We start from the raw sequence: 26,656 nt of genomic DNA, 5'->3' as shown, positions 1-26,656 counted from the left end.
CCTCCCAACAAAGTATTTCCTCTACTCCATCGTAATAATAAGTGGAAAGGATATTAAAAATAGATTCTTGCTCCAAATGAAAGTAAGAACAACTCTGTAATAGACTTTCTGAATAAACATAGAAGTAAACCTGTCCACATTATGCTGAATTTTATCAATATATGTTACCTAAGAAACAGCAGGTATTTTCAAGGCCACATACAATTTCCAATGGTTAGGTGATGATGGAGTCCACCTTATGAGAGCAGACTAAGGGATATAGTTTGCTTAACTTTTCAAAATGAGACCTGAAAGGGAACTTAGTTCTCTACAGATCAATAAAGTGCAATGTAGGCAATGAAAAAAAAAGGGGGGGGGGAGGCTGAAGGGCGGATGCTTACATTATCTGTATAGATACTGACAGGCAAGGAGAAGTTTTCTAAATATGAGAAAAACAAAGTTGTGGAGCATCTTAGCATCTTTCAAAGATACTTATATGGGCAAAGAAATCCTAAATTATATAGGGATTTTATGTCATGGTTAGCTAAAGTCTGATCAGTCATAATACTAATTTTCGTTAGTCAGTAGGTAGGAATTAGGGGAATTAGATTGATGACAATGACTGAAATCATCAAAAGCCAAGTTTGCATAAACTCTTGACTTTTGGTACACAGGAGGGAAGCAAGAACATCCTTAAAATTAGGGCTGGAGGAGAAACATAGAGAAGGAATTTACAGGAATTCATAGTCTACATAGATTCTTCTGCAGAATCCTTTCCATGATTTTATAATATTATTTCTGTTCTAACACACATTCATTTATCACCTCCCAGTTCTATTGTCTCATTTTTTTATCTTTTGAATTTGAGACATTTACAGTAAATGTGTGATTGATTTAGCATGCCACTTGGTGGCACTGCTACAGCAGCTAGTACAATAATCAGTTAAAAAATCTTCAAAAATAGTTCTCTTATTAAACATTTGTTGTTGTTGTTGTTTGTTTGTTTGTTTGTTTTTGGTTGCTGTTGTTTGTTTTTGTTTGTTGAGTATTTATAACCTCTAAGCCAAATCAAAATTATAAGGTGAACTAGAATTTTTTGCAGCTGGCAGAACTGAAATGCACTGTTACTGAACTTACATTTAGTATGTCCTGACATTACTAAGTTTAACTGCGATTGAACAAATGTATCTTTGCAGTACTGATTGGAATAATGGTAAAACATCACTGAAACTGAAGAAAGCAAGTTCAGGTAAGTTACACATCTTAGGAATCTCAGCTAGACACTTTTACGAACCTGAGTGAAATATACGGTTTCTAACAAAAACAGAAATAATTCTCTCAGAATTATTCTGTAAGTATATTGATGTGAAATTCCAGCAACACAAGATAGAACTCTTGCCTTTCATTTGATTAGATTATTAACATAACATGGGAAAGGCATATTTTTAGCCTGTATAGATAGGTATTCTTTAAACCCACTGGCTCAGTAAATAATTTTGGCAGAAGAATTCTGGAAGTAAAATAACTGAAGTGAGACAGGCCATGATTGAGTTACCTTGACAGAGATGCATCTAGAAGACTGTTTAATTCTCATCCACATCTGTCTGGCTCTCTTCTCAATGCTATTAGTCCCTGAGAGCCATAAGGATCAACAGTTCAACGAAAGAAGAAAGTAATTTTGTTAAACAAATGTATTTTACAATATATTAAACTTAAACTTGGACTGTTGTCACTTAAGACTGATTAAAAGGAAGAAGGCGTTTTCTAAAGACACATTTCCACAGAGGAGGAGACTGTCAAGCACTGACACTCATCACTTCCCTGTGCTAGCATCTGAAAACCTGAGATTATCAGGCCTCCAATATCTTTGGTAACATTATCTGCCATTTAGACAAGCCCCAGGTCAGCTACAGGCAGTGCTGACCTCACCTAGAAAATCATCTGCTGTCTGATAACAAAAGACACAAGTTCTCTATCCACTGTATGGTACTGTAGGCCTTTATAGAATTACAGAATAGTTTGGGTGAAAAAGACCTTAAAGTTCATCTAGTGACAACCCCCTGCCAAGGATGTGGACACCTCCCGCTAGATCAAGTTGCTCAAAGACCCATCCAGCCTGGTCTTGAACACCTCCAGGGATGGGGCACCCACAGCTTCTCTGGGAAACCTGCTCCAGTGCCTCACCATGGTAAAGAATTTCCTCCTTATATCTACTCTAAACCTACCCTCTTTTAGTTTAAAGTCATTCCTCTTTGTCTTATCCCTACAATCCCTGACAAAGAGTCCCTCCCCAGCTTTTCTGTAGGTCCCCTACATATGCCAGTCTTTGACTTATATATGTGTGTGTGTGCAGAACATAGAGCTATGAATGGACTAATTTTCTGTTTATTAATTCTGTTTTTCTGCTATGGAAATGCTAACATACCTGATAAAATAAACATTTAAACACTTGAAAAAACAAACACTTTTTAGTAAGAATATCTAACAAGGGGGAAGGCGGGGAGGGAAAGGGCGGTGATGGTGGAGGTGGACAATGACACAAAGGAAACACTTCACATGTGGATTGCAATGGTCTGTCTGAAATCTAAATTTCCCTTGTCCCAGGTGGATCAAGGTGCTGTGACTCACAAGAAAAAATAAAGGCAAGAAATTCATCTCTGAAAAGGGAATTAGTTTTGCCTCTTCTGTACTTAATAGGTGACTGAGAAAAGTAGGAAAACAATAGGATTCCTGTGCACTTTACAGAGATGGACAAATCAACCTTTTCCTCATATAAAGCAGTGCTGAAACAAATAGATTTTAATGATTATCTCTACAAAACAAAAAACTTGTTGAAGAGGGGAAAAAAAATGATCTTGGGTAACTGCATTTTCCAGGGAACATTCTGGATTTAATGGCAGCTGTAAGAGTCAGCTGATAGCAAACCAGCTGACATGAGAGGAAGATTTCTGTCCTTCTTACATTATTTATTTTATACAGAAACGTACAACTTTGTTTACTCACTTCAGTTAATCTCCAACACTCCACTCTCCCTAACATCATCCAATTACATGGCAAATTATTGGCAATCTGTAGAATTTTATTGTGCTTTTGTATGTTTATTTATATGCTTCAACATTGTCTTACATAAAACAGAAACAGTAGCATTTACACAGGTTAAATCCTAACTCAGTGCTGGAAACTCTCAGGAAAACTGAAGAAGCACAAAAACAAGAAGAAAAATATCGGAGCCAAAATATACTTAGCTTGGTAGAAGACTGTACTGTCCAAATTCAGAAAGAAAGTCATGGTTATGGGATGCAGGGCTTTTATCCCATATAGGATCTACTCAACAGTACTGAAGGAGCTGGCAGAACTGCTCACCAAGCCACTTTCAATAATTTATCAGTATTCCTGGGTAACTGGGGAGGTCTCTAGTGAATGTGGTGCCCATCTATAAGAAGGGCAGGAAAGAAGATCTGGGGAATTACAAGCCTGTCAGTCTGACAGTCGATGCCAGGAAATGTCATGGAGCAGATAATCTTAAGTGTTGTCACATGGCACATACAGGACAACCAGGTGATAAGGCCTAGTCAGAGTGGGTTTCTGAAAGGTAGGTCCTGCCTGATTAACAGAGTCTTCTTCTATGAACAACTTGTCCCACTAATTGGATGAGGAAAAGGCTATGGATGCTGTTTACTGGGACTTTAGCAAGGCATTTGGTGCTGTTTGACACAGCATTCTCCTGGAGAAACTGACTGCTTCCAGCTTGGGCTGGTGTATGGTTCTCTGGTTAAAGATCTGGATGGATGGCCAGGACCAAAGGAACTTTATCAATGGAATTAAATCTCACTGGTCACAAGTGGTGTTCTCCAAAGCTCAGTATTGGCACTAGTTTTGTTTAACATATTTATCATTGAACTTAATGAGGGAATTGAGTGCACCCTCAGTAAGTATGCAGATGACACCAAGTTGCATGGAAATGTTGGCTTACTTGAAGGTAGAAGATTCTGCGGAAGGACTGAATAACCTAGATCAATGGGCAATGTACAGTAGTATGATATTGCACAGGGCATAAATGCCAGGTACTATATTTGGGTCATAACAACCCAAAGGAATGATATATGCTTGGGGAAGACTGGCTGGAAAGTTGTCTGGCTGGAAAGTTGTCTGGTTGTCTGGAAAAAGACCTCATAGTGCTGGTCAAAAGCCATCTGAACATGAGCCAGCTGTGTGCCCAGGAGGCCAAGAAGGTCAGATAAGGAAATGGACTCGCATTGCACCAGGTGATGTTTAGATTAGATGTTAGGAAGAATTTCTTCATGCAAAGACATTGGAACAGGCTTCCCAGGGAAGTGATGGTGTCACCATCCTCGGAGGTATTTAAAAGACTTATACACTTAAGGACATAGGTTATTGGTGAACTTTGTAGTGTTAGGTGATGGTTGGACTTGATGACCTTCTGGGTCTTTTCCAACTTAAACGACTCTATGTTTCTATGATTTTATCGCAAGAGGAGAAAGTATAAACATTAAATTTGCACAAAACAGCCCACATGGTTTCTTGATACATTTGCACTTCCTTCAAAAGGGGTTTAGGGTTGTTTTATGTTATCTGTTTGGCCCCAGAAAGGTTCTCAGTTGAAGTGAGATCATCACAAGGAGCTTTTCTAGATAGATAACTTAATTTAAATTCCTCATCTCATCCCATCCATCAAGACGATACTTCAGGAAAAGGAACAAGGGATACCTCAGCTAAGGAGTGGAGAGAACCTTGAAGTTCCCTACTTCTGTTTGTTCATATTTGGTTGCTTAGAATTTTCTTTTTCCGTATTAGAGAGAAATAATGGAAATACACTTTCCAAAGTTGTGCTGCAGTAAATTTCTCCACCTCGCCACCATCATGCAAGACCCAATTTTGCATCTCAACAAGTGTGAATACAAACCACCTTATAGGGCTAAAATGTATTCAATCTCAAAGCATTTCCATACAGAAGTGAAGTGGTTGGACGTTGGTCACCACTAATAGCGTCGGCTCTGTCCTGAGTCATCCTTCCAGACTTCGGATGCTTAAGCGTTCAAGGCCAGGTAGCATGGGGCTTTGAACAACCTGGTCTAGTGGGAGGTGTCCCTGCCCATGGCAGGGGGGTTGGAACTAGATGATATATAAGGTCCCTTCCAACCCAGCCCACTCAATGATTCTGTTATCAGGAACCAAGTTTGAAAAATTTCTGTAAGTCTTCATTCTGAAAGCAAATATCATTACGGTCCTTGGAAAGAGCAGTATACTCACTGATTACGGTCTGTGGATAGTAAAACTAGGTTTTGAAAATATTCTAGGGGAACCTGTAATTTTCTGCTTAGATCTTAAATCAGATGTTTCTAAAACTTACAAATCACTAGTAATTCTCTTAAAACATGTTAATTGCATGTTTCTGAAATTTAAAATGAGAAATACTATTTTTCTCTTGAAACCATTAAGTAAGTATGCATTTTCCAGACTATAATGCGCGTGTACTTCCCTTATGTGCACTCATTTCCCCTATTCAGAGAAAAATGCTTGAAAATACTAGAAATTAATGTAGATTGACAAGGGTCAAATTTTGCTCACAGCTCAGATACAAAGCATGAAAAGAGCTGTGATGCATAATCAAAAGGACAAGTGTTGAATTTTCCTATACATTCCTGTAAATTATTGTTTTTGTCAGATTTCTGTAGTTAAATTGGCTTTGGAAAATGTCCTTTCAATTAAAGCTTTGATGTAGAGCTACATCTACTTAAAAGTAGAGATAGTAGAGTTCATGTGATACTCTCTTCAGTCATGTGGAAACCAATGCTTGCTATGACTGCTTTAATCTAAGATTCTTCCATACATAGTGTTGGGGTTTGCAATCTTCCCAATGTCCTGTTAGTACTATGGAGTAAAAAAAAAAAAAAAAAAAAAAAAAACAAGACAAACAAATAAAACACAAATTATAACACCAGGATGCAGTAGATGAGTGGATTGCAACCTTCATGAATTTTTCAAATGGATGTGCAGAGTCCTATATACAACTATATTTATTTGTCTTAAATTTATGTATTTGTCTTAACCATTTTAACAGGCATAACACCTAGAAGCTATCTATGAACTGCCCATTATTGAAAAGCACAGCTATAGCTATATCTGATAGCATGTGGAAAGAAAACTAAATCAAAGAATGATCTAAGAATTTTCTTAGCTTAACAACCAGATAAACAGTGAGTATAAAAATTAAAGTACATTTTTCCAATGAGTAAGATCTAATCAATAGTTATGCTGCATTTACCTTATGGTTCAAAGCAGAATGGAGGCTGAATAACTGGAAAGATGGTGCTCTAATTAGGCAGATATTAAACAAAACAAAACAAAACAGACAAAACAGAATGGACCGCCAAGGGTTAATATTGTGCTGATACCACCAAAAATCTCATTACAAGCACTGTGGCACATAATTGATCTAGCTGTTTGGCTGACTGAGTCTGTGACCCCAGAGATTTATATACTCACGTGGTTCTGTGAAGTCCTTGCTTGAGTGTGGCTCTGTGCAGCTGCTCACTTTACAACCCACTCTGTGTACTTGAGTGTGGCTCTGTGCAGGCACTTTACAACCCACAAAACAGACAAAGAGGTAAAATTTGCTAGACATGTCTCTGAAACCAGCCTGGGCAACCTCAATATTAAATCTCTCTTGTAGCTTAGAATCTTGTCTGTCTAAGAAGAAAAAGCCATAATCAGGCTTTACAGAGACCACAGATTGAGCAGACTCAACTGATGTTAAAAAGAAGAGGGACAGAACATTTAAAAGAAGCTGCTCTCAGAGCTTAAAAATACAGTGTTCATTATACATTCTGAGACCATTCAATCAAATGGCAATAGAAAGTGTTTCAAATTTTGTTTGTATGACCTCATTTTTGATTTCTTGTTAAGATTCCTCTCTCTAATCTTCAGCACATACTTAGAGTTTTCCACTATCTTATTTTGCTACACCTAATTAATAATTGATAAATGGATTGCATATGGGGTTTTAAACATCTGTTTGGCCAGTGCTAGTGAGTACTGTAAAATCAAGTCGACAGAAGATATTGTTTTATAAGTTGACAGTGTAAAATTGTTAAATGCCCTGTGAAGTCGTCATTATGAACTGAGTTTGAAACTTTTGCCTGTGACAAACGTTGTTGCTGAATGGTGACTTTGTGACCAATACAACCAATGGTGACCAATATGCAAAACAGTTATAGTAATCTCTACATGTTTTTGCATAGTGCCCTCCATATCCAGTCAATAGCTCTGAGCTCAAAAAAATGTGGGTGAATCCATTATGGTTTCAAATACGCCTTTGATTGGTGTGTGCAATCACCGAGAAAATATTATTCGAAACTTGGTGTGATTTTACTGTGGAGTTGTAAAAACTGCCATTAAGCTAAACATTATATTTGGTGTGAGAAGTTGTTGCAGACACTGTTAACAGCAGCTGTTAAATGTGGACGCTAATTTAAAATGTAAGTGCTCCAGTCGTGGTCTGGGACTTCCAGTGATTTATGTGCATCAGGACTAAGGATATTTAAACAATGGGCTCATGGTGAGCAAGAAAAGAGAAGCAATTAATCAAAAAAGACAATCAGAAAAAAAGGCACAATAAAAGACTGCAGTTTATGAAAAGACAATGGGTCTTATTTATCTAGTCTTTTACAGACAAAGCAATCATTGAAATGTTGGAACATTTTCTGAAGAACAGAGAGGAAGGATCATTTACCAGTGACATGCCTTACACCTTTTGTATTCTGCTGCAGTGTAACAACACAGCATCCACACAATTCAATAAACTCTTTCAAAATATAACCTTATTATATTCTGTTTGCCTGGAAAGTTTTGGCAAGAAAAATCTTTGTTTTTCATGCGCACTTTAATGCTGTGATTGCAGTCAGTCACATTTCCTATTTTTCTATTTAATTTATGTTTTATTACCTTTTATTTTTTAATTACAAACAAATAAAAAAGGAATGTCTTATTACTAAGAGAGAGGCAGATAAACAGCCAGCTTATGTCATCTAATAATGTGATCAGATGTGCATTTTCAGAATTTTCTTCTAATCTGACAGCAACCAATTAAACAACTGATCAACTGACCACATGGAGTCTTTCTGTACCTACTATGAACAATGTAAGACCTAAATTCAAACTTTGGTCTGATACTTCTACACAAATATTATTTGCCGTCATAAATTAAGTAGTAATGATGTCCAATTATAGTCTAGTCCAGATGTCCAAAGTCAAGAGGAGACTTTTTGCCTTTTTGCCAGCTGAAATATTTAAAATATGTTTATCAGACTAATCAAGGAAAATAGAATATATTAAAAAATGGAGCATTATCTTTTATTTTTTTTTCCTTTTATAAAACTCTATGACTTCCTTACAAAGTCTAGAATTCTCAGAGATCATGAAAGAATCAGATGTTTTCAGATTATGTCAGACTGAAATGCACAAGATTCCCCTCTGCCTGACAGGGTGAGGGTGGAATTTAACAGCCTTACTTTGATCTCTTTAGCTGTGGTTCCTGTCTTTTTTCTTATATGGTACTACTACCTTTAGGAAACAGCTGGATGGTGGAGAAAACATTTAATCCCCCGAAACAAGTAGGTCTTGTACTCTAGAAAGGGAACAAGGTAATACAGACTCAAAAAACAAGAGAGGAATCGAGGGAGGTAAAAATCTTCTCACCTCAGTCAGTACCAATGCTGAGGAGATGAGGTAGTGAGCTGACAGTCCTCACTACCAAATCTTGCTGTTTCTCTTTGACAATTTTGTAATATTTTCTGCTGGCATACTTGGAAAGCATAAAAATACATGTTTCCCACAAGACTCCCACAAACACTATATGGGAAACAGAGGGGTTTTTTCCTTATTTTTGTATGGATCCCTACCATAAAAATATGAGCAGAAAGAATAGAGTTAGATGCTGTATTCAGGTATTCATATATAACAAATGCACCTTGATGGCATTACTTTCAGTGAAGTAGTCGTGATTTCCAAAAACAGCATTTAGTATTTTTCTTTGAGAAGACATATAAACATAATTCCTGAAAATGAATTGAAATGCCTTTCTGCAGTTGATTATATTATCAATAAATGAAACTTCACTGTAAATTGAAAAATGATCTTCCAGTTGCATATAAAACCCACAGACAGAATATATTATTGAAGAGAAAAGGAACTGTTGCTAAAAGGACAATCACTAACCTCCTCAGAGCAAACAGTTCTCTGAGCCAGACAAATAATAAGGAAGTAAGGTGAACAAATTTGTACTGCTGTAGTGTGTTAAAGACAAAATGAATATATTTAAGTACCTGAATAATCATAGAGCAAGACCAACAACCACTTCTTTTGCCCATTTGTACAAATTATGTGAATTTTTCTTCTGTTGTAGACTGATAGGTTATGCATCCAATTTGCAGAGACAACAACAAAAGATTTTTGTCTTTATAATATTAAAAAAAAAAATTGAACAAAAGAAATCTCATCAGAGCTAACACCTCATTAATTTCTCAAAGGGAAAAGCAAGGATTACACCTAATACGATAGACATTTCTATAGTACTATAGTTACTGGTCAGATTTTTAGGGCAGATTCATTAACTTCAAGTAATTTTTCTTAATTTGAAATCAAGGCCAATTCATTATACGAAATAAGTTTTAGCAAAATCAAGGCTGAGAAGATGCTGTTGTTTTATTTTTGTAAGAATGACTGACTGTAACTATGGCTTCTTTGGAAAATGATGTTTATGGCATTAGATAGTGATGTTAATGGCTGAGGTTTGTTCATCTGTCTGCTAGTTCTTCCAGCAAAAATGTTTAAAGCCATTAACCTACTTTCTTTAAATTTGACAGGAAGAAATAGGCTCAAAAATGACCGCATTCCCCAATGCTGCATAAAATGTGCTGCCAGGCAGCAAGGACAGACCCCATCAGTGCAGGGAGGAAAAGGCACAAGTCAGTGGTCCATCCACACTGAATGCCATGACTGCACTGTTGCCACACCACCAGCTCTGCCACCAACACAAGTCTGACTTGAGCCCAAAGGTGCTACCTCCTTCCTAAGGGCAGCTAAGCCAGAGAGGTGAACACAGAGGTGAGCATGCTGAAGGCATGGAAAGTTACAACTCTATTCAGCATTGGTGAGGCCACACCTGGAGTTCTGTGTCCAGTTCTGCCCCCCCCCCCCCCCCCCCCCCAGTACAATATGACCATACTGGAAAGAGTCAGTCCAATATAGGGCAACGAAAATGCTGAAGGGACTTGAGCACCTCCCTTATAAGGAAAGGCCGAGAGAGATGGGATTGTTCAGCCTGGAGAAGAGGAGGCTCAGCGGAGGTCTTATCTACATCTATAAATACCTGAAGGGAGAGTGGAAGAGGATAGAGCCAGGCTCTTTTCAGAGGTGCCCAGTGCCCAGGTAATGGGCACAAACTAGAACACAAGAAGTTCTGTCCTGAACACTGACGAAGCACTTGTGCAGATGACTGAGTGCAGGAACAGGCTGCCCAGAGAGGTTGTGGAGCATCTCCTTGGACATCTTCAAAAGCCATCTGGACATAGTCATGGACAGAGTGTCCCTGCTTGAACAGGGGGTTGGACCAGATGGTCTCCAGAGGTTCTTTCCAGCCTAACCCATTCTGTGATTCCGTGATATCCCTTGTAAAGGATATAGGGGAGGGGTGGAGAGAAAGGAGGTAACCAGTTCAACTGAAACTTGGGCAGAAACCACTAGGAAACTAGGCTTTATAATTTTCCAGCTCACAAAGCATCTTGTTAGTTTTCTTACTGAACCTCCAGATAAACAAATTTTCTCTTTCACAGACAACCTAAACAACCCAGCAAAAGGTTATATTTGTAGCTCACTAATGAGAGAATCCTTAGTGCTCATTAAGTAGATGTGCTAAAAGCTATTTAAGCTTCTAACACTTGTGAATATAAACATTTAAATGACCATATCAACCCCTGCATTAGGGCACAGAAAATAGCAAACTGATAAACAAAGTGATTTGTTTTGCTTTCCTAGCTGGATTTGCATAAGCAGCTGTTCTAAATTCTGCTGTGTTCTGTCATTCTTGTTGCTTTTAGAGATTACGATTTTTTTTTAGTATATGCATTTAGTATAATCTAATTTCATAGGATTTTTTCAAACAGAGAACTATTCATAAGTAGGAGTTGATAAATCAAGTTAACATTAAAACCGCCTTGTACCCACTTTAATTAACTTAGATTTTAAAAGTATAGATATAGTTTCAGCCTGCAGGATACAAAATTAATGGAAACGCACTAAGTATGGGGGAAGTACAGCACATTGGGGATCATTTTGACTCTTAGTGGAATACTAAGCAGATCAACAGATGTTGCATTATATAGTAGATGCCTTTATGTCTGATCTATTCCATTTGTGCAACATTACAGTCTCATAGCAAATGCAGATTCAAAATTAGCAGAGGTCCAGCATCTTTTAAAACTGAAAAAGTATTTTCCACTGGCTAAGGTGGAAATAGATTCACAGATTCTTAAGACAGAAGTTGTGTCACAAAGTCAATTGTATGAAGAAGGTAAAATTGAAGAGATGCTCTTTGTTTTAAAATTCGGATAAAATATTTCTTCTGAGTTAAAAAAAAAAAGCTAGTATATTGATTTAAAATTCTGCAGATGCATTATTGCATTCACGGACTTTCTACTACTGAGAAAAGACACGGGAACCTATTCCCCAGGCCATCTTCTTTGGCATCTCTTTGTTCTGGACTACTAATAAAAGTCAGAGATCTTCTGCAGAGAACAGATCTTATGCAAAGAACAGAAACTACTGCATAACAGAGAAAGGAGTCTTGGGCTCAGCTTTTTCCAGAACAGCTGCTGCTATCGCTTGGTTTTGTTCCAACCTATCATGAAAAGGTAGAGTAAGAGGGAAAGGTTTGAGAAGAATAAGATTATTATTATTTTCTTTTAATTATGTGTCCAGAATTTTTAATATAGAAAAGGATGGACTTTTTCATGCGTCTTTCAGCCAGTGCAGGTTTATTCAAGAGTTATTCAGCAGAAAAATCCTCTCTCTCTTTTGGAGCCACCAGTTAGAAAAGTTTGGTAAACAAGCAGTTTCCTACTTGTGTTGGGAATGTGCAATGTTGCTCTTTCATAAGTAAATAAATAAATAAATAAATAAATCTCTTTTATTCCATTTAATTTCTGAAGTTCTTTCCTTTTTTGTCCTTGTTTTCTTCATTATCCTTCTCCCATACCCTCTGGAACAACAGTATCCATTTAATAGTCCTATGAAAACAGGGGTGGATGGGACCTTGAGGGAGATATCTAGAGTATCCACTTACTCCAGAATTAGAACAAATGATGGCCCCTACAATATTCTCAGAATACATTTCACTGATACTTTCTTAAAGTCTTTTCTTAAAGACTTACAGTGACTGAGATTTTAATATTCCACAGGAGTTTCAGTCAGATGCTTTACTAACAGACCACTAGAAATGTGGTTTTGTTCTTTATACTACCTCTTTACAGAAATTTCAGCTCATTACTTTTTGTCTTATCACCCATGAGTCATTCATTCCTTTTTCCCTTTGCAGCTAATCATGCTTTTCTCCTATTTGCCTTCTGCAAGATTAGAGAAGACATCACTGATGCACCTCTTGCATGTCTAAATCAGTTATGACATCCTATTTCAGCATGTTCCAGCTTTGAACAAACATAACTATTTTTTCTATTTCCAGTTCACATTAATCAGATGTTGATGTACAATGGACTACAGTGAATAATCTCTGTAGATGTGACTGCAGAGTATATTTTTTCCCTAGCTGTTTTGGCTGCAGTCACCGCAGTAATGCAGCAATATGAAATCAGTCAAGCACGGCTCATTTTGTTATAAATCACACAAGTGCATCCTATTTTTTTGATTGGATAGGTGCACTGCATCAGAGATGGTCAAGTTCCCCTTTGCAGATTACAACAGAGGAGGGGTGGAAGAAGGAACTAGGTGATCCTTTGTTGAAGACAAAACCATGATTTTATAATACATTTACAAGGTTCTGGGCACCTTGCTTCTGATAAAATGCTGGGAGCTGAAGAAAATGCTGATAAAACAGGTATGAGAGAAACCAAGCTGTTTCTCTGATGCTCAGACCCACATCTAATGCACATTTTGGAATTCAGAAATGCCACAATAAATATCTGAAAAACAGCAATATCTAGGTAGGAGACACTTATTTACAGCATCATCATCAGCTTTGACATTTTGAAATTTATAGATTTCAACAGACAAAGATGCTTTACAGGTATTAATTTGTGCAATCTCAACTTGGCAAATAACAGTGTTTTTTTTGGTTTTGATTTTTTTTTTTTGTTTTACAGACAAGTAATAATGAAGTTAAACTTTAAATTTTTCAAAGTAGTCAATAATTTACTGTACTCGTCCAGGTATAGTCCCAAATCCTTAATTAGAAATGAAGCCAAAAGATGCTTTGAAATACCCAAATTCATGGGTTACTTTTGAAGAAAAAGAAAATGTTGCCCATACTGTTACCTAATTAAAAAAAAAAAAAAAAAAAAAGGCTTGGTAACAAGCTCCCCCCAACGTTTCAATTCCCATGGAAATAAATGCTGAAAAGCAGGAACATATCTGTTTTTTCTTATATTATCTAAAGTACATACCATGTAATATTTAAATACTGTATAACAATCTTGGAATTCACCTTGGAATAAATATTACCACAGAAGAGTTTCAACTTATTCATCAGTGACCTGGATGAAGGGACAGAGTGCACCCTCAGTAGGTTTGCAGACGATACAAAGCTTGGCGTATTGGCTGAGACACCAGAGGCCTGTGCGGCTATTCAGTGGGACCTGGAGAGGCTAGAGAGTTGGGTGGAGAAGAACCTCATGAGGCTCAATGAGGGCAAGTGCAGGGTCCTGCACCTAGGGGAGAATAACCCCAAGCACCAGTACAGGCTTGGGGCTGACCTGCTGGAGAGCAGCCCTGTGGAGAGGGACCTGGGAGTCCAGGTGGGCAGCAGGCTGACCATGAGCCAGCAATGTGCCCTTGTGGTCAAGAAGGCCAATGGGATCCTAGCCTGCATCAGGAGAAGTGTGGACAGCAGATCAAGAGAGGTGATTCTCCTCTATTCAGCTCTGGTGAGGCCACACCTGGAATATTGTGTGCAGTTGTGGGCTTACCAGTACAAAAGGGATGTAGAACTTCTAGAGAGGGTCCAGCATAGAGCCATGAAGATGATTAAGGGATTGGAGCATCTGTCTTTTGAGGAGAGACCAAGCAAGCCAGGCCTGTTTAGCCTAGAGAAGAGGAGACCGATGAGAGGGGATCTTATAAATACATGAGGGGACAATGTAAAGAGGATGCGGCCAAACTCTTCTCAGTGGTCACTAGTGATATAGGACAAGGGGTAATGGGTATAAATTGAACCACATGCACTGACACTTGTCTTCTCTTAATGGGAGGAGTCCAGCAGGCTAGACTGAAATCTCTGCAAATCCATTATTGCGGTTGTCACTTCTCAGAAGGATCCAGGTCTGTTCTTCAGAAGTGCAAGAAGCTGCATGGTCACTAAGATCTTTTTGCTTTTATTGCTATTCAATCATTTGCCATGCCCTATAATTCCATGGGGGCTATATAACACTGGAATTGTTTTTTATCCCAATACTGCTTCTGCCACATGTCACTGACTAACCTTCAATCTAAAAAGATTGATGTAGGGAGTCAAAAGTTTTTCTTTCTTCATTGCCATTGAATAATTTTAGTCATCATATCCTCTGTTTAGTTTCTCTCATGCTGGCAGGTTGACTCCTTCATTACCACTGCCTGGTGCTGTGCATGCTGTGAGCTGCACATCGAGACTTTAGATCATCCACATTGTGGCAGCATCCAGCTCTGCCTACCTCCTAGTCTGTTTTATTACAATATTGTTCACAACAGCTTCATTCATAAGCGGAGTTTATTGTAGTTTTAAATGTGTGTTTACCATTTTTAACTCCAACTGGATGACACAAGAACAAAGCAAATATGACAGCAAAAAATACTATAGAAGTTACTGTAATACACCTACCAAAAAGATGATGAAATATCTTTTTGATTGTCAGTAATGTTAATTTCCTCAGGAGAATTGATCTGCTTCACCTCCACAATCTTTTGCTATGAACAAAGGTGTTTTTCAGACCACTTCACAAGCCATTGACAAAACAAAATAGATTTGTCCAGTATAATAACAATTACATTCTATTTGAAATAAAGGCTATTTATGAACTCCTGTGCCCATGAAAAGACTTTTCAGTATCAATACTGCTATGAATGTTCAACAGGTCTCCAGCAGTGAGACAGTAGATGTTAGAATTTTATTACACTTAACTTTTGAGACTTAACTTTTTTCCTATCTAAACTAAATCCCAGTTCCTGCCATTTAAACTAGTTTAAACATATTGACAGAAGAAAAGTAAAAGGCAAAGAGCTTCAGAGTAAAGTAGGAGCAAATATATTTTATAATATAGGAAAAGAAAACATTTTTTTTTTCAGTAGGAGAGATAATTAAGTCTTTTATGTATAGAAGTTACAGTTAAACTTCTGAATACAATGTTTTACAAGTCTTAGGTTTGAGTCCATAATTTGGAGACTTCTGTGTCTGCATTTTTTAGATCTTTGTTATTGTAAAACAGTGATTCTCTAATAAATAAATATATATATCTTTATATATATAATATATATATTGCTTATAACATATTTATTGTATATTTTTAATATGCTTGTTTATATATATCAAGTATTCTGCAAAAATTTGCTCTCTGAATTTAATAAAAATCTAGTGAATGGAGTAGAGATACTTATTCACTTTCATTCACAGGACAGGTTATCAGTTCTTTGCAGATGTAATGGAAAAAATTGCTGAACACTTTATTTTTTTCCTGCTTACACCTAAGGAGAAACATTACAATTAGAAAAGAAATCTTACATTCTGAACTTAAATTCTTATTTCTTAGATTTCTTGTTTCACTTCTATCACCTCCAAATTTGTATTTCCAGAATGGTGCTAAATACCTTTCTTACAAACACAAGTGGCTGGTCCTCGTTAAGTGGAAAAAAAAAAAATCTACTGATGAAAAATGAATGGTTCAGATGTTATGTATTTAGACACTGGTCTAAATAAAATGTTTAATTTAAAGAATTACATCTGAGTTTTTGCACTGAGAATGTTAGAAAGTTATGTTTCCCATTTTCTTGATTCTGTATTATTAATAGAGTAATTTCATAGTCTTTTAGTGGATAATCTACACTAATTTAGTTGGAATTTGACTATCTGTCTCAGATCATACATGAAAACTGCTTGATATTGTTGTCTCTTCTCTCCCCTGGTAAACACCAGAAATGAGGGGCTAGCATGTGGGTAAGCATATCCTGAACTCATCCCAAATCCATAGAAAGACAATTTAGAAAGACAACTGTAAAGAGAGTTTTTGGGGCTAAGGACTTATGAAAGTAATTAGACCTGTGTTGGTATTGCACTCTTAGACCAGCTTGAGGTTTTAATAGTTGTTTACTCTGCAAAATGAAAAATTCCACGTGTTTCCAATCCTGTTATTATTAGGACTTTATGACCTTAGTCAATAGCATAATCCCTTTGCACCAGGTTCTCCAAAACAGAGGGCTGAATTTACAAATTAATCTTTTGGTGAATACTGTTGCTCTTGCACATATATGCTGGCATATCTAGCTCCTAGCTAACTGGTTGTAGACATTTCCACCAAGCTGTAAAATGCAACTAGTAACTAGTTTTACTTACTTTTACTAAGTAAAAACTAGTAACAATTAATGTTGATGAAGGCCCCTTCCCATAATTTAGAAATGTACTTAAAATATTATGAACATTTGATCAGCTTTGCTGATATTTAAAACAGCAAAGGAAAATGACATTATTTTACAAATGCTATAAAAAAAAAAGAAAAAAGCAACTCATTTTATACATGCTGCTGCTGCCTTCTAATTGCTGTCACGTAATCCCTTGGCTCCTGAGCTTGAAATGTCAACTGCAGTTTACATGCAGCAGCCTTGATACCTGCACCATCCTGGTCAGACACTTCATCACCTCCACTTCTCTGCCTTGCAATCTAGGTCATGTGTTTGCTTTCTTATTCAGTAATAAGATCTATAAATCAATGAAGTCAACAGTTGCCTGTTGCTAAGCAAAAAATAAATAAATAAAAAATCTAGGGAATTTTTCTGGTGTTTATGAAGTCAGAAAAGGATCCTCATATATGCCAAACATAAAACTGCACAGAATACCAAAACTGATAGTATAAATAAACTGAAAGGTTTATCCAACATTCCCTAGTTTTATTTTGGAGATATGACACAATAAAATACTAACCTTTTTTTTAAAAAATAACATAGTGTATGGCAGGCAACATACTTTTTCAGAGAACTGATAATTATATATATATTTTTTTTTTTTTTTAATGAAGGGATAAAATTGGCTAGGAAAACTTGGATGAATCCTTGGTTCCTATGCTTGAACAAAGACATAAAAAGTATAATGAAAAAGTAATATATCACTATTGGGATTTTACGCTGAAATATAATCTCTCACTGTTAAGATTTTTCATTGTTTGGAAAATGAACATTTTAAAAAACATTGTGATGTGTATCTGATGCATTTGACAGTCTTAGAAGTAACCCACCTTGAAGCATTATGCTAAATTTAAAGTTGCACTTGCAAAATGGTTTATAAAATGGTAATTATCCTTCTTATCAAGCCTGACCTATGTTGTGCATAAAGCCATTTATTCGCAACAGCCTAGTCTGGGACTTTGTTAATTGGCTGCAATTAGAAGCATTTCTCTGCAGATGTTTCTTCTAATAGATTCTCTATGACCTCAACTCTTCTTTCAAGAACGCTGAGCAAGTCTGCATCCATTTTCAATTTTTAAACAGAAGCCAACAGCCATAGACTTAAAGAAGCTCTGAAACTTGCTTGCCTTCCAGATAAAACTAATCTTCCAGTATGTGGTCACTGCAGCACTACATCATCCTGATTCCTCTCAGGCTTCAGTCACTCCAATGCTACTTGAACAGAAACAGAGATAAACTGTAATATGTAGGGAATGTAGACTTCATTTTCTCACACACACACAAAAATATATATATATATAACTAAATCTTCAACAGGTGAACTAGTATAGCTTCACTGCCTGCCTTGGAGCTAGATAATGTATATCAGCTGCAAATCTAGGACTTTTTAAAGTATCTTATATAAGAATTGGTAAAAATGAAAGGAATACATTTGTAAAACAGGGAGAGAAAAAAAAAAAAAAAAAAGATGATTCTACACTGCTGGTCTGGTACTTTTCCATTCATTTAAGAATAATTCTACTATGCTCAGTGGCAGCTTATTGTTTTTCAATTGATACAACTTCATTCATTGTCTTTGAGTAATTTCAGTGTTTAGCTAGGAAAAACGAACTCTGTTTGCTCCTCAAGTGAGAAGCAGAGAGATCAGAATTTCCTATGCACTATGAACCTTAGAAATAAGTGGATGCTTTGTTTATAATATAAGTTTTGCTTCCTGGTCAGCGGATATATGAATGATGAGAAGGACTGAAAGTGGTTTGGAGAAAAAGATACATCTTTGCCTAATTTTGGCAAAATAATCATGTGGAAACTATGTGGAAATCCTGAAGGAGAAAATGCTCTTACAGGAGTCCTCATGAATGCACTTGATACAAACGGTGAAGCGACTAGAGCCTGCATTAACCTCTCCTGGAGTGTTTGCAGAAGGGTACAGTACTGTGTTAATGTATCCTCCCCAGTACCAGAGCAGCATTTGCCCTGGGAACACTTGGCAGCGCCTGTGAACTCAGCATGCAATCATGAAAATGAAGCAGTTTATGCCTGGTCCTGAGCAGAACAATTCCACACTTGTACCAGGCAGTAAGACACAGACTTTAACGTTGACAACATAAAGAAGAGGTCTAATTTACAGTAAAAATAATTTTGAAAGACCTCATTCAAACCCACATATATATTCTGATTAAATTTTCCAAAATCATGTGTAAGCTTATTTCTTTTCCTGTGGGAAAGAATTGTGTCTGTTGTTTATAGTTTCCTTTTTCAGCCTTTCCTTTGGCTATTAAGTCTTTTCATAATATACTGCAAGGAGAGTGATTTATATGGCTAAAGCTGAAGAATACAGTCTTTCAATTTATTTTTTTTTTGTGTTACTCTGTCTGAAGTGATTTCCTAGATACTGTGGTGAAATACACACACACAAAACCAAAACAACGCAACATGGCTTTTATTTGCTGATACTCTTCCACTGCTAAAGAAAGAAGAAAATTATCCCCTCCAGTGTCACGGCTTTAATGTAAAGTTGTGTATTGTTATTCATTGAGATATATTGCCATGTGACATTTCTGAAAGCACCTCAGTAAAGGTTGTAGAGTTAGTTATGAAATCTATAGTCAAATTAGACAACCTATTCAAATCAATCTGTCATAATATTTGTATTTTCCACTGAAAGATAAAGAAAATAAAAATATAAAGGAAATAAAAAAAAAGGCACCCAGAACAACTGACTAATTAAATACATATATATATATATCCACATCATGCCTTGCCAGCAAAGATTCCTCTCTGATTTCAGGAATTCAAAGCCAAAAGGCAAGGTTAAGGACAGAGATTCAGGCTGTATGTCCAGTCTAAAATTAGTTTTCATGTTACAGTCTAGATATTTGATTAGTCTGCATGGTTACAATTTATTTCTGGGCCTTGCTGTCTGTTAAATGTTCCAATCACTTTGGGCAAACCTTCTGAATTTTTCCTCTTTTGCACAATCCAACTTCAATAAATATCAGTGCCTGGCTTAAGAAAACTGCTCTGCACGCTAGCTAATTCATGACATTGCTCTACTTGTTTTGAAGAATGCCACCGACAAGTGCTTACAGAGCCTTATTTTTAAAAACCACTGAGCAGTCCCAGCCACCCTGGAGACCCATGAGCACTTAACTCTTCCAAAACACAAGCCCAGAAGACTGATTCAAACCTGTATCTCCATATAATGTTTGACTACGTCAGGGCAGTAAAGAGTTCTTTCACAAAGCAGTATATATTGCATGTTCATATAATTTCAATCACTGTAATCTTTTTGTCTTATTTGCCTTCATTTATCCCTACAGTATTTTTACAGTATCCCTACACTTTATTTGATTTCTGATTCCTACACCATTAAAAAGATCCACTAAGAAATTCAATATGGTTTTATATTCAGAAGTGCCACCACAAACATTAAGATGATCCTTACACTTCCTTCTCAAGCGTGTATAATTGGCATTTAATTTCTGTTTCAAATAAACAAACAAAAAAGCTAGCAGAACTTTTATACTCAACATTTTAAAAGCTATCTTCTTTAATTTCTTTAATTTATCCGTGTCACATATTTTCTCCAGTTTCAAAAAAATACCAGTTACCATAGAATCACAGACTCACAGGATCATAGAAAGGTTTGGCTTGGAAGGAACCTCAAAGGTCATCTAATTCTGCCCCCCCCCCCCCCCCCCGTCATAGGCAGGGATACATTCCACTTGCCCAGGTTACTCATACTTCTATTTGTCCATGTTTCTAGTAAATTTATAGAATCTGACTAAGCATGGGTATGGGGTAATTTTTGCATTAATATATTAATTTTAAAATATATTTTTATTTAGTTTATGTTCTGTTCTCCTAACTTCCTGCAAAGGAATCATTTTTTCTTAATAACAGGGTTAGTATTTTGAGAACAGACATATAGTACCATGTTTAAACTCTAACTGAAGAGCTTTACTTTCACAGTACAAGAATGAAGAATTGCAAGGAAATGTTTTTCTTACCATAATGAGGAATTATTGCCCAAGCCATTGCAGATGCATAGATACCACCAATCATCCAAAACATACAGAGCCAACTCAGATGTTCGCCTCGTTTCTCCCGAGCAAGAACTTCCGAAAAATAGGAGAAAACTATTGGCACAGCTCCACCAATTCTAAAATGAAATATATACCATACATTAAAGGAGAGTAACAACTAGTTAAAGTTTGGATAAAGTCATTTAAAACCCAAACTACAAGCAGCTTTCCTAGCAAGAGTGTTTTTTTCTCAAATTGCACCATGTACTGAAGAACTATTTAGAAAACTTTCACCAGTTTGGATGCAATTTTTGTCAAAGATTTCTTTGAAAACTCTGTATACAATTCAACTTATTCGGTGATTCAAATGGGTTGTCAATGTGCTGGCTGCTGAAACAGAAACCAACACAATGCATTGACTTTCACTGTTACAAAAATCCTGTAATCATAGCAATCTAATGACAAATGTCAAAATACATTCAATTTAACTGAAAATATTAGTCATTTTCCCAAAGAATAATAGATATGTCTCTAAGTCTTAACTCCAATGTTTCAGTGCTCAAACAAGAAGTGACTAAATTCCAAGTATGTTGTTAATATATTTTATTTCATGCATATTTTAAAAAGATGTTCTATTCAGTTGCACCACGTGATTTGCTAAGCCCATGATGGGCTTAAATTTTTTATGGGAGTGGCTATGTATTCATAAAATATCCACACTTCTTCACAGAGTAAAAAAATAAAAACAATTTTTAAAAAGAAGTGAAAAAAAAGACTTCAACTTGGTTTTGCAAAATTTATTATAACTCAAATTATGTATTATTGTCAGCACTAGGTTTCAAATAATCTTTTACTGTATTTAACTCCTCACTACCAATGCAAACTGTCAAATGTTCCACAACAGATTAAGTCTTTGTGGGCTTTAATTTCCTGCTAAAGAAAATACCTGTGAAGTTTGAACAGATATTCAGATATACCAGATTACATCCTTTAAAGAAGTAATGACTTTCATGGTTGAAATTTTTAACTCAGTTTTAAAGATAAATGTGTATTTATGCTGCTGTTTCAGCGACTGCCAAACTGGGAGCAAAAAGAAGGAATTTAGAACAGATTAAAACAAGTATAAAAAGTAAAAGATGAATACAGAAATGGTATTTCAGTGCAATATTGTTTATTGCAATTTATTGTCAATGCAATATTGTTTACTTCAAGGTGTCCTCAGGTATTGCAATGAAACATTGCACTGAGAAGTTAATTTGTTTAGGGGACTACTGTTCTGTCATTTCCTTCTAGATAGCTCTACTACAAAGTACTACAAAGTCTCTACAAAGTACTGCCAGTCAACTCTTACCTTTAAAATTAGTATTTGCCATAGCTGAAGTTGCTAACATTCTCTGCAAGTTCGGCAGAGGTTTGCACCTCCGTGATTTCTTGTTAGGTGTACAGATAGAGTTCCCATGTGAGGACTGTATCTTGTGTTCTTCTCATGGGTAAAAACACTAAAAAGTTTCACCAGGGTATCGCTCTCTCACAATGAGGGAGATTGTCCTGAGAGGTTGTCCTGAGAGGTTGTCCTGGAAGCCCAGGATGGGAAACAGAGGGTGGAATCACAGCTCTTTTTACTGCAATGAAGAAGCCCTACTAGCTCAGTGGTGCTATAGAGCCTGTAGGCTCTCCAGTTCCTAAAGTTTAAGTGGCTTACAGCAATAAATTCTCACCCTCCAGGGCTCAGGCCATGCTTTTATAGTGCTATTTCTGTACACTTTCTATTCATATTTGTTCTGTGAACTTATTGGGAGGGGAAAATCAAAAGGAGATATAAATGATGCACCCTAGGAGAACAGAATTTAATGAAACAAACAATAAACTACAGTACATTTGCACTTACGTTGTCATAAATAAATGCCTGCAAATCTACCTTCAGAGCCATGATTTGTCACAACAGATTTTGGCAACTGCACAGTGTGACAGTTGGAAAATAAATAAATAAATAAAAAACATCCTGGAGCCACTGACTTCAGAGAGCCTTTGCTTATTGGCAGATACACTAAGCAAAGTGTCTTGAAAAGCAAAAGTATATAAGGAAGAAAGACAATGGAGGGGAAAGGAAGAGGGGAATGTAAAAAAACACACCACCTTATAGAATACTAACTATATGAGGCAGAATGTTGTTCTGAAATATCTTGTCTTCTTCTTTTACAAATATAGTTAAGATCTAGACTCAGAGTAAAGATTGTGTCTGTGTTGACGTTTGCAAGTTTTTTACTGGTGATCTGTTAAGTGTCAGAGTTCTAAACACAGATTCACTGCTATGCTCTTGGGACATGGAAGCAGCCCACCACCTTCTTTTGTTCACTTGCACCTACTTTTTCCTCTTCTTCTTAACCAGTTTTTACTTCCACTTCCAAAAGTCCAATTAAAAACATCTTTGTTATTTTCCTCCCAGAACTTCCTCTAGATTGGCAAGATATGCAAAAGCAAGTACCCAGATCAACTTGTTCACCTTGCAAAATGCTGGGTAATGTCCTACAAAACAGCAGCATGCTGCAGGCCACGCATTGCTGATCATTCTACCTATTTTTAAATCCAAGTGCCTGATTGGACTATGCATGCTAGAGAAGTTGTCTTCTAGGTACACACGTGACCTATATGCTATCAATAGCGAGACTCGCTGTGATAGACTCATGTATGATTATTTACAGAATTCTAAAATACTGTTAGTTCTGAAGGAAACTGATGAGTAAATAATTAAGTCCACAAATTTTTCCAACACTACTAAAAAAAAAAAAAAAAGACAAGTCAGATTTTATGTCGAATACAAGCATATAATTGCAAAGAATTTGCTTGCAGTACTTATTCAGTTAGATATGCCAGATAAGCACAGAAACATTTCTGCATCTACAGGGACATTACTAGCAGAGATACAGGTGTGATCGTCACACTCTACTCAGCACTTGTCAGGTCACACCTGGCACAGTGTCCAGTTCTGGTCCCCAGAGTTCAAAAAGACACAGACAGACTGAAGAGTGTCCAAAGGATGGCCACAAATATGATCAGAGGGCTGGAGAACCTGTCCTATGAGGAAAGGCTGAAGCAGTTAGGTCTTTTCACCCTGGAGAAAAGAAGGCTCAAGGCAGATCTTATCGCAGTGCTCCAGTATTTGAAGGGCAGCCAGTACTTAATGGGTGGCTACAAAGAGGAAGGGGGTTCTCTTTTTCACAAGGATCCACATGGAGAAAACAAGGGGTAATGGGTACAAACTGCACTGGAAGAGATTTCATCTTCATGTAAGAAAGTAATTTGTTACAGTGAAAACAGTCAGTCACTGGAACAACCTCGCCAGAGGCATGATAGAATCCCCTTCAACAGAGGCTTTCAAAATGTGAATGGACAGGGTGCTAGATCATCTCATCTAATCTCCCTTTTCCCATTAAGGTTGGACATGATGATCTTTCAAAGCCCATTCCAGCCTGGGTTGTTCAATTCTGTGACTGTTTATGAACTCTTGGTCTTTTGCAGATCTCTTTCTTCCTCTTTTTCATTTCTCTTTTCAAGTTTTTACTTTCTCTTTTGAGTTTTCTATTGTATAGGTTCTACCTTATTTCTGTGTTTCACTCTTCCAGTCTTTCTCTCTCATATAATCTTCCTTTCCCATTAGAACATTGTCCTCTTGTCTTCACAGTCTTAGGACAGACCTTTTTTCTCCCAGCTGTGTCAGGTTTACATCAGTCAACCTTTAACGACTGAAGAGAAAGAAAGGCCTGGAATCAAAGCTATTTGGAAAGCTCATACCTTGCTAACCGCTTCCTTGGCTTGCCTGAGAAACATATCAGCCTTTTTGGCATACACTATCAGCTTTGAAGCCAGTCACCTGCAGAGCTATTCATTAGCTCTCAGTGTACAACTACTGATAGCCATGGGTGGGAGGCAGCTGGAGTTTGCAGAGGAATTAAAGTCAAAAGGATTACAACCCCTTGAGGGTAAGAAGGCACACGAGAAAGAAACAGAGCAAATAAGCGTAAAGAAGTAAAAGATAAGTACAATGTAATAATGAATACTGATGGCATACAATTATAAATGTTGCCTGTTGGTCAAGATCTGAAGTCCTTGACAGCAACTACTTGTGTAGCTGTGTTGTGCAATTGTGCTGTGTTCACATGGCCCATATCTCTGCTGGAATCTTTTGAAAGCTGCTATGCATACAGACCACTGGCTGTTCTTCCTGTCTTGGTCATTTAGAGAAGGGGGATATAAACATCTGTAGGAGTTACTTGCCGCTGCACACAACATACAAAAATGGTAGTAAATGTCAGCTTGGGTAGATTTACACAATGACCTCAAAATTGCTTGTTACAAGAAACTTCATCTACAGATCTGGATTTTTGGTAACTGCTGATCCCCACAAAGTTGTGAGGAATTTGGGCAAGATCTAAATGATGAGTTGAACGCTATGATGTTGACACCAGTTCTTTATAGATCCCAGTAATGTAGAAGGACTACTGCAGGTAGCTTTGCAGAGAGGTTTTCTGAGAAAGGGATAAAAAGGCTGTCTGAAGGTGAGTCTAGTCTAACATCTTGTGGAAAATAAATACTATATGATAGTAAATATTAAGAAAGACTTATTCACAGGATATGACAGGCTTTGTATTGGCTTTTGGTTATATAAATTCACCACATCTAAGCCAAGTTTACTAATATTTCTGTGGATCTTAAGAAGACATTTGGTCAAACTGGTGTTTGTAGCAAACTAAAAGAAGTCTCTGTATTCTGGACATAATGCTTGGTTTGTAAATTAAGACATGTTTGTTTAACCTTTCATACTTCCCTCATGAAAAAGAATCATTTCAGTGTTGGTTGAATAGTTTTTAAACTGTAGTTGGCCTCAGGATATATATTTATTTCAGTTACCTTAATACAACATGAAAACTTTGATTACTTTTAGAAGCAACATTTGTGCTAGATAAATATGATACATTTTGGGAAAATGTATCATCTCTCTGTTTACTTCAAGGCAACCTAAATCAAATTTGCTGGGCTAATACAAATGTATAGAGTACTTTTAAACATGTTATTCTAAACTAAGTTGTTGTACATGGAAAACTGCATCTAAAATTATCTAAAAGTACCAAAAAAAAAAGGTGAAAAAATATAACTTTCTGCAGTAGACGTTAGATAAAATTCTCTAGTTGAGATTAATATTTCACTGTGCCAGTGTTGAATAGGCAACAATTCCCTTTCCGTTCAAGGTAGTAGTGATATTATGAGTCATATTCTGGTATTAGAGGAAATTTACTTTGACAAAGACAGATCTAACAAGGTGCTTTTTGATGATAATTTTAGCACATTTCCCCCTTTCCCCCCCTTCTCCCCACTGACTAATGGTGAATACAGCTCACAGTTTCTTCTCTAGCTGTTTCTACATTGTAGGAAACCATGTCAAAAGCCTTGCTAGACCTTTATCTGACTTTGGGATTCAAATCCCTTTTGATTTTAGATTTTGGATTAATCAATGGAGGAATAACAGTTATGATATTTTTTCCACAAATGGAAATGATTTTGCAGACTACCCAATATTTCTTTATTCTTTTCACTAGCTTAAGTTCACCTTTGAGACTTATATCCCTCAACACCTTTTACCAAGCAGTATCTTAATATTATTTATACTGTTTTTATTCCAAATAATTCTTCTTGGGGGGAGGAGAGGGATGTAAAACTTTTAATAGTTTAAAGTTTTCCAGATGCAAAACATGATCAGA

The 26,656-nt window shown here is 36.7% G+C and overlaps 1 protein-coding gene across 5 annotated transcripts in view; it reads right to left on the bottom strand.

The window, feature by feature from the left end:
* SV2C (synaptic vesicle glycoprotein 2C) overlaps positions 1 to 26,656 on the bottom strand; it is a 121,937-nt gene that overhangs the window by 39,510 nt on the left and 55,771 nt on the right. For 4 of the 5 annotated variants that reach the window (XM_083818284.1, XM_083818281.1, XM_083818282.1 and 1 more), the window contains one exon: positions 20,886 to 21,037. The exons of the other annotated variant lie outside the window; for it this stretch is intronic. In XM_083818284.1, coding sequence (XP_083674410.1) covers positions 20,886 to 21,037 — 152 coding nt within the window. The remainder of the gene's footprint in view (positions 1 to 20,885; positions 21,038 to 26,656) is intronic. 5 annotated transcript variants of the gene reach the window in all.

Source organism: Anser anser (genome assembly GCF_964211835.1).
Source record: "Anser anser genome assembly, chromosome: Z".
Classification (NCBI taxonomy): domain Eukaryota; kingdom Metazoa; phylum Chordata; class Aves; order Anseriformes; family Anatidae; genus Anser; species Anser anser.
The sequence above is the reverse complement of the archived record's forward strand: the minus strand, read 5'-3'. Positions and strand labels throughout refer to the sequence as shown.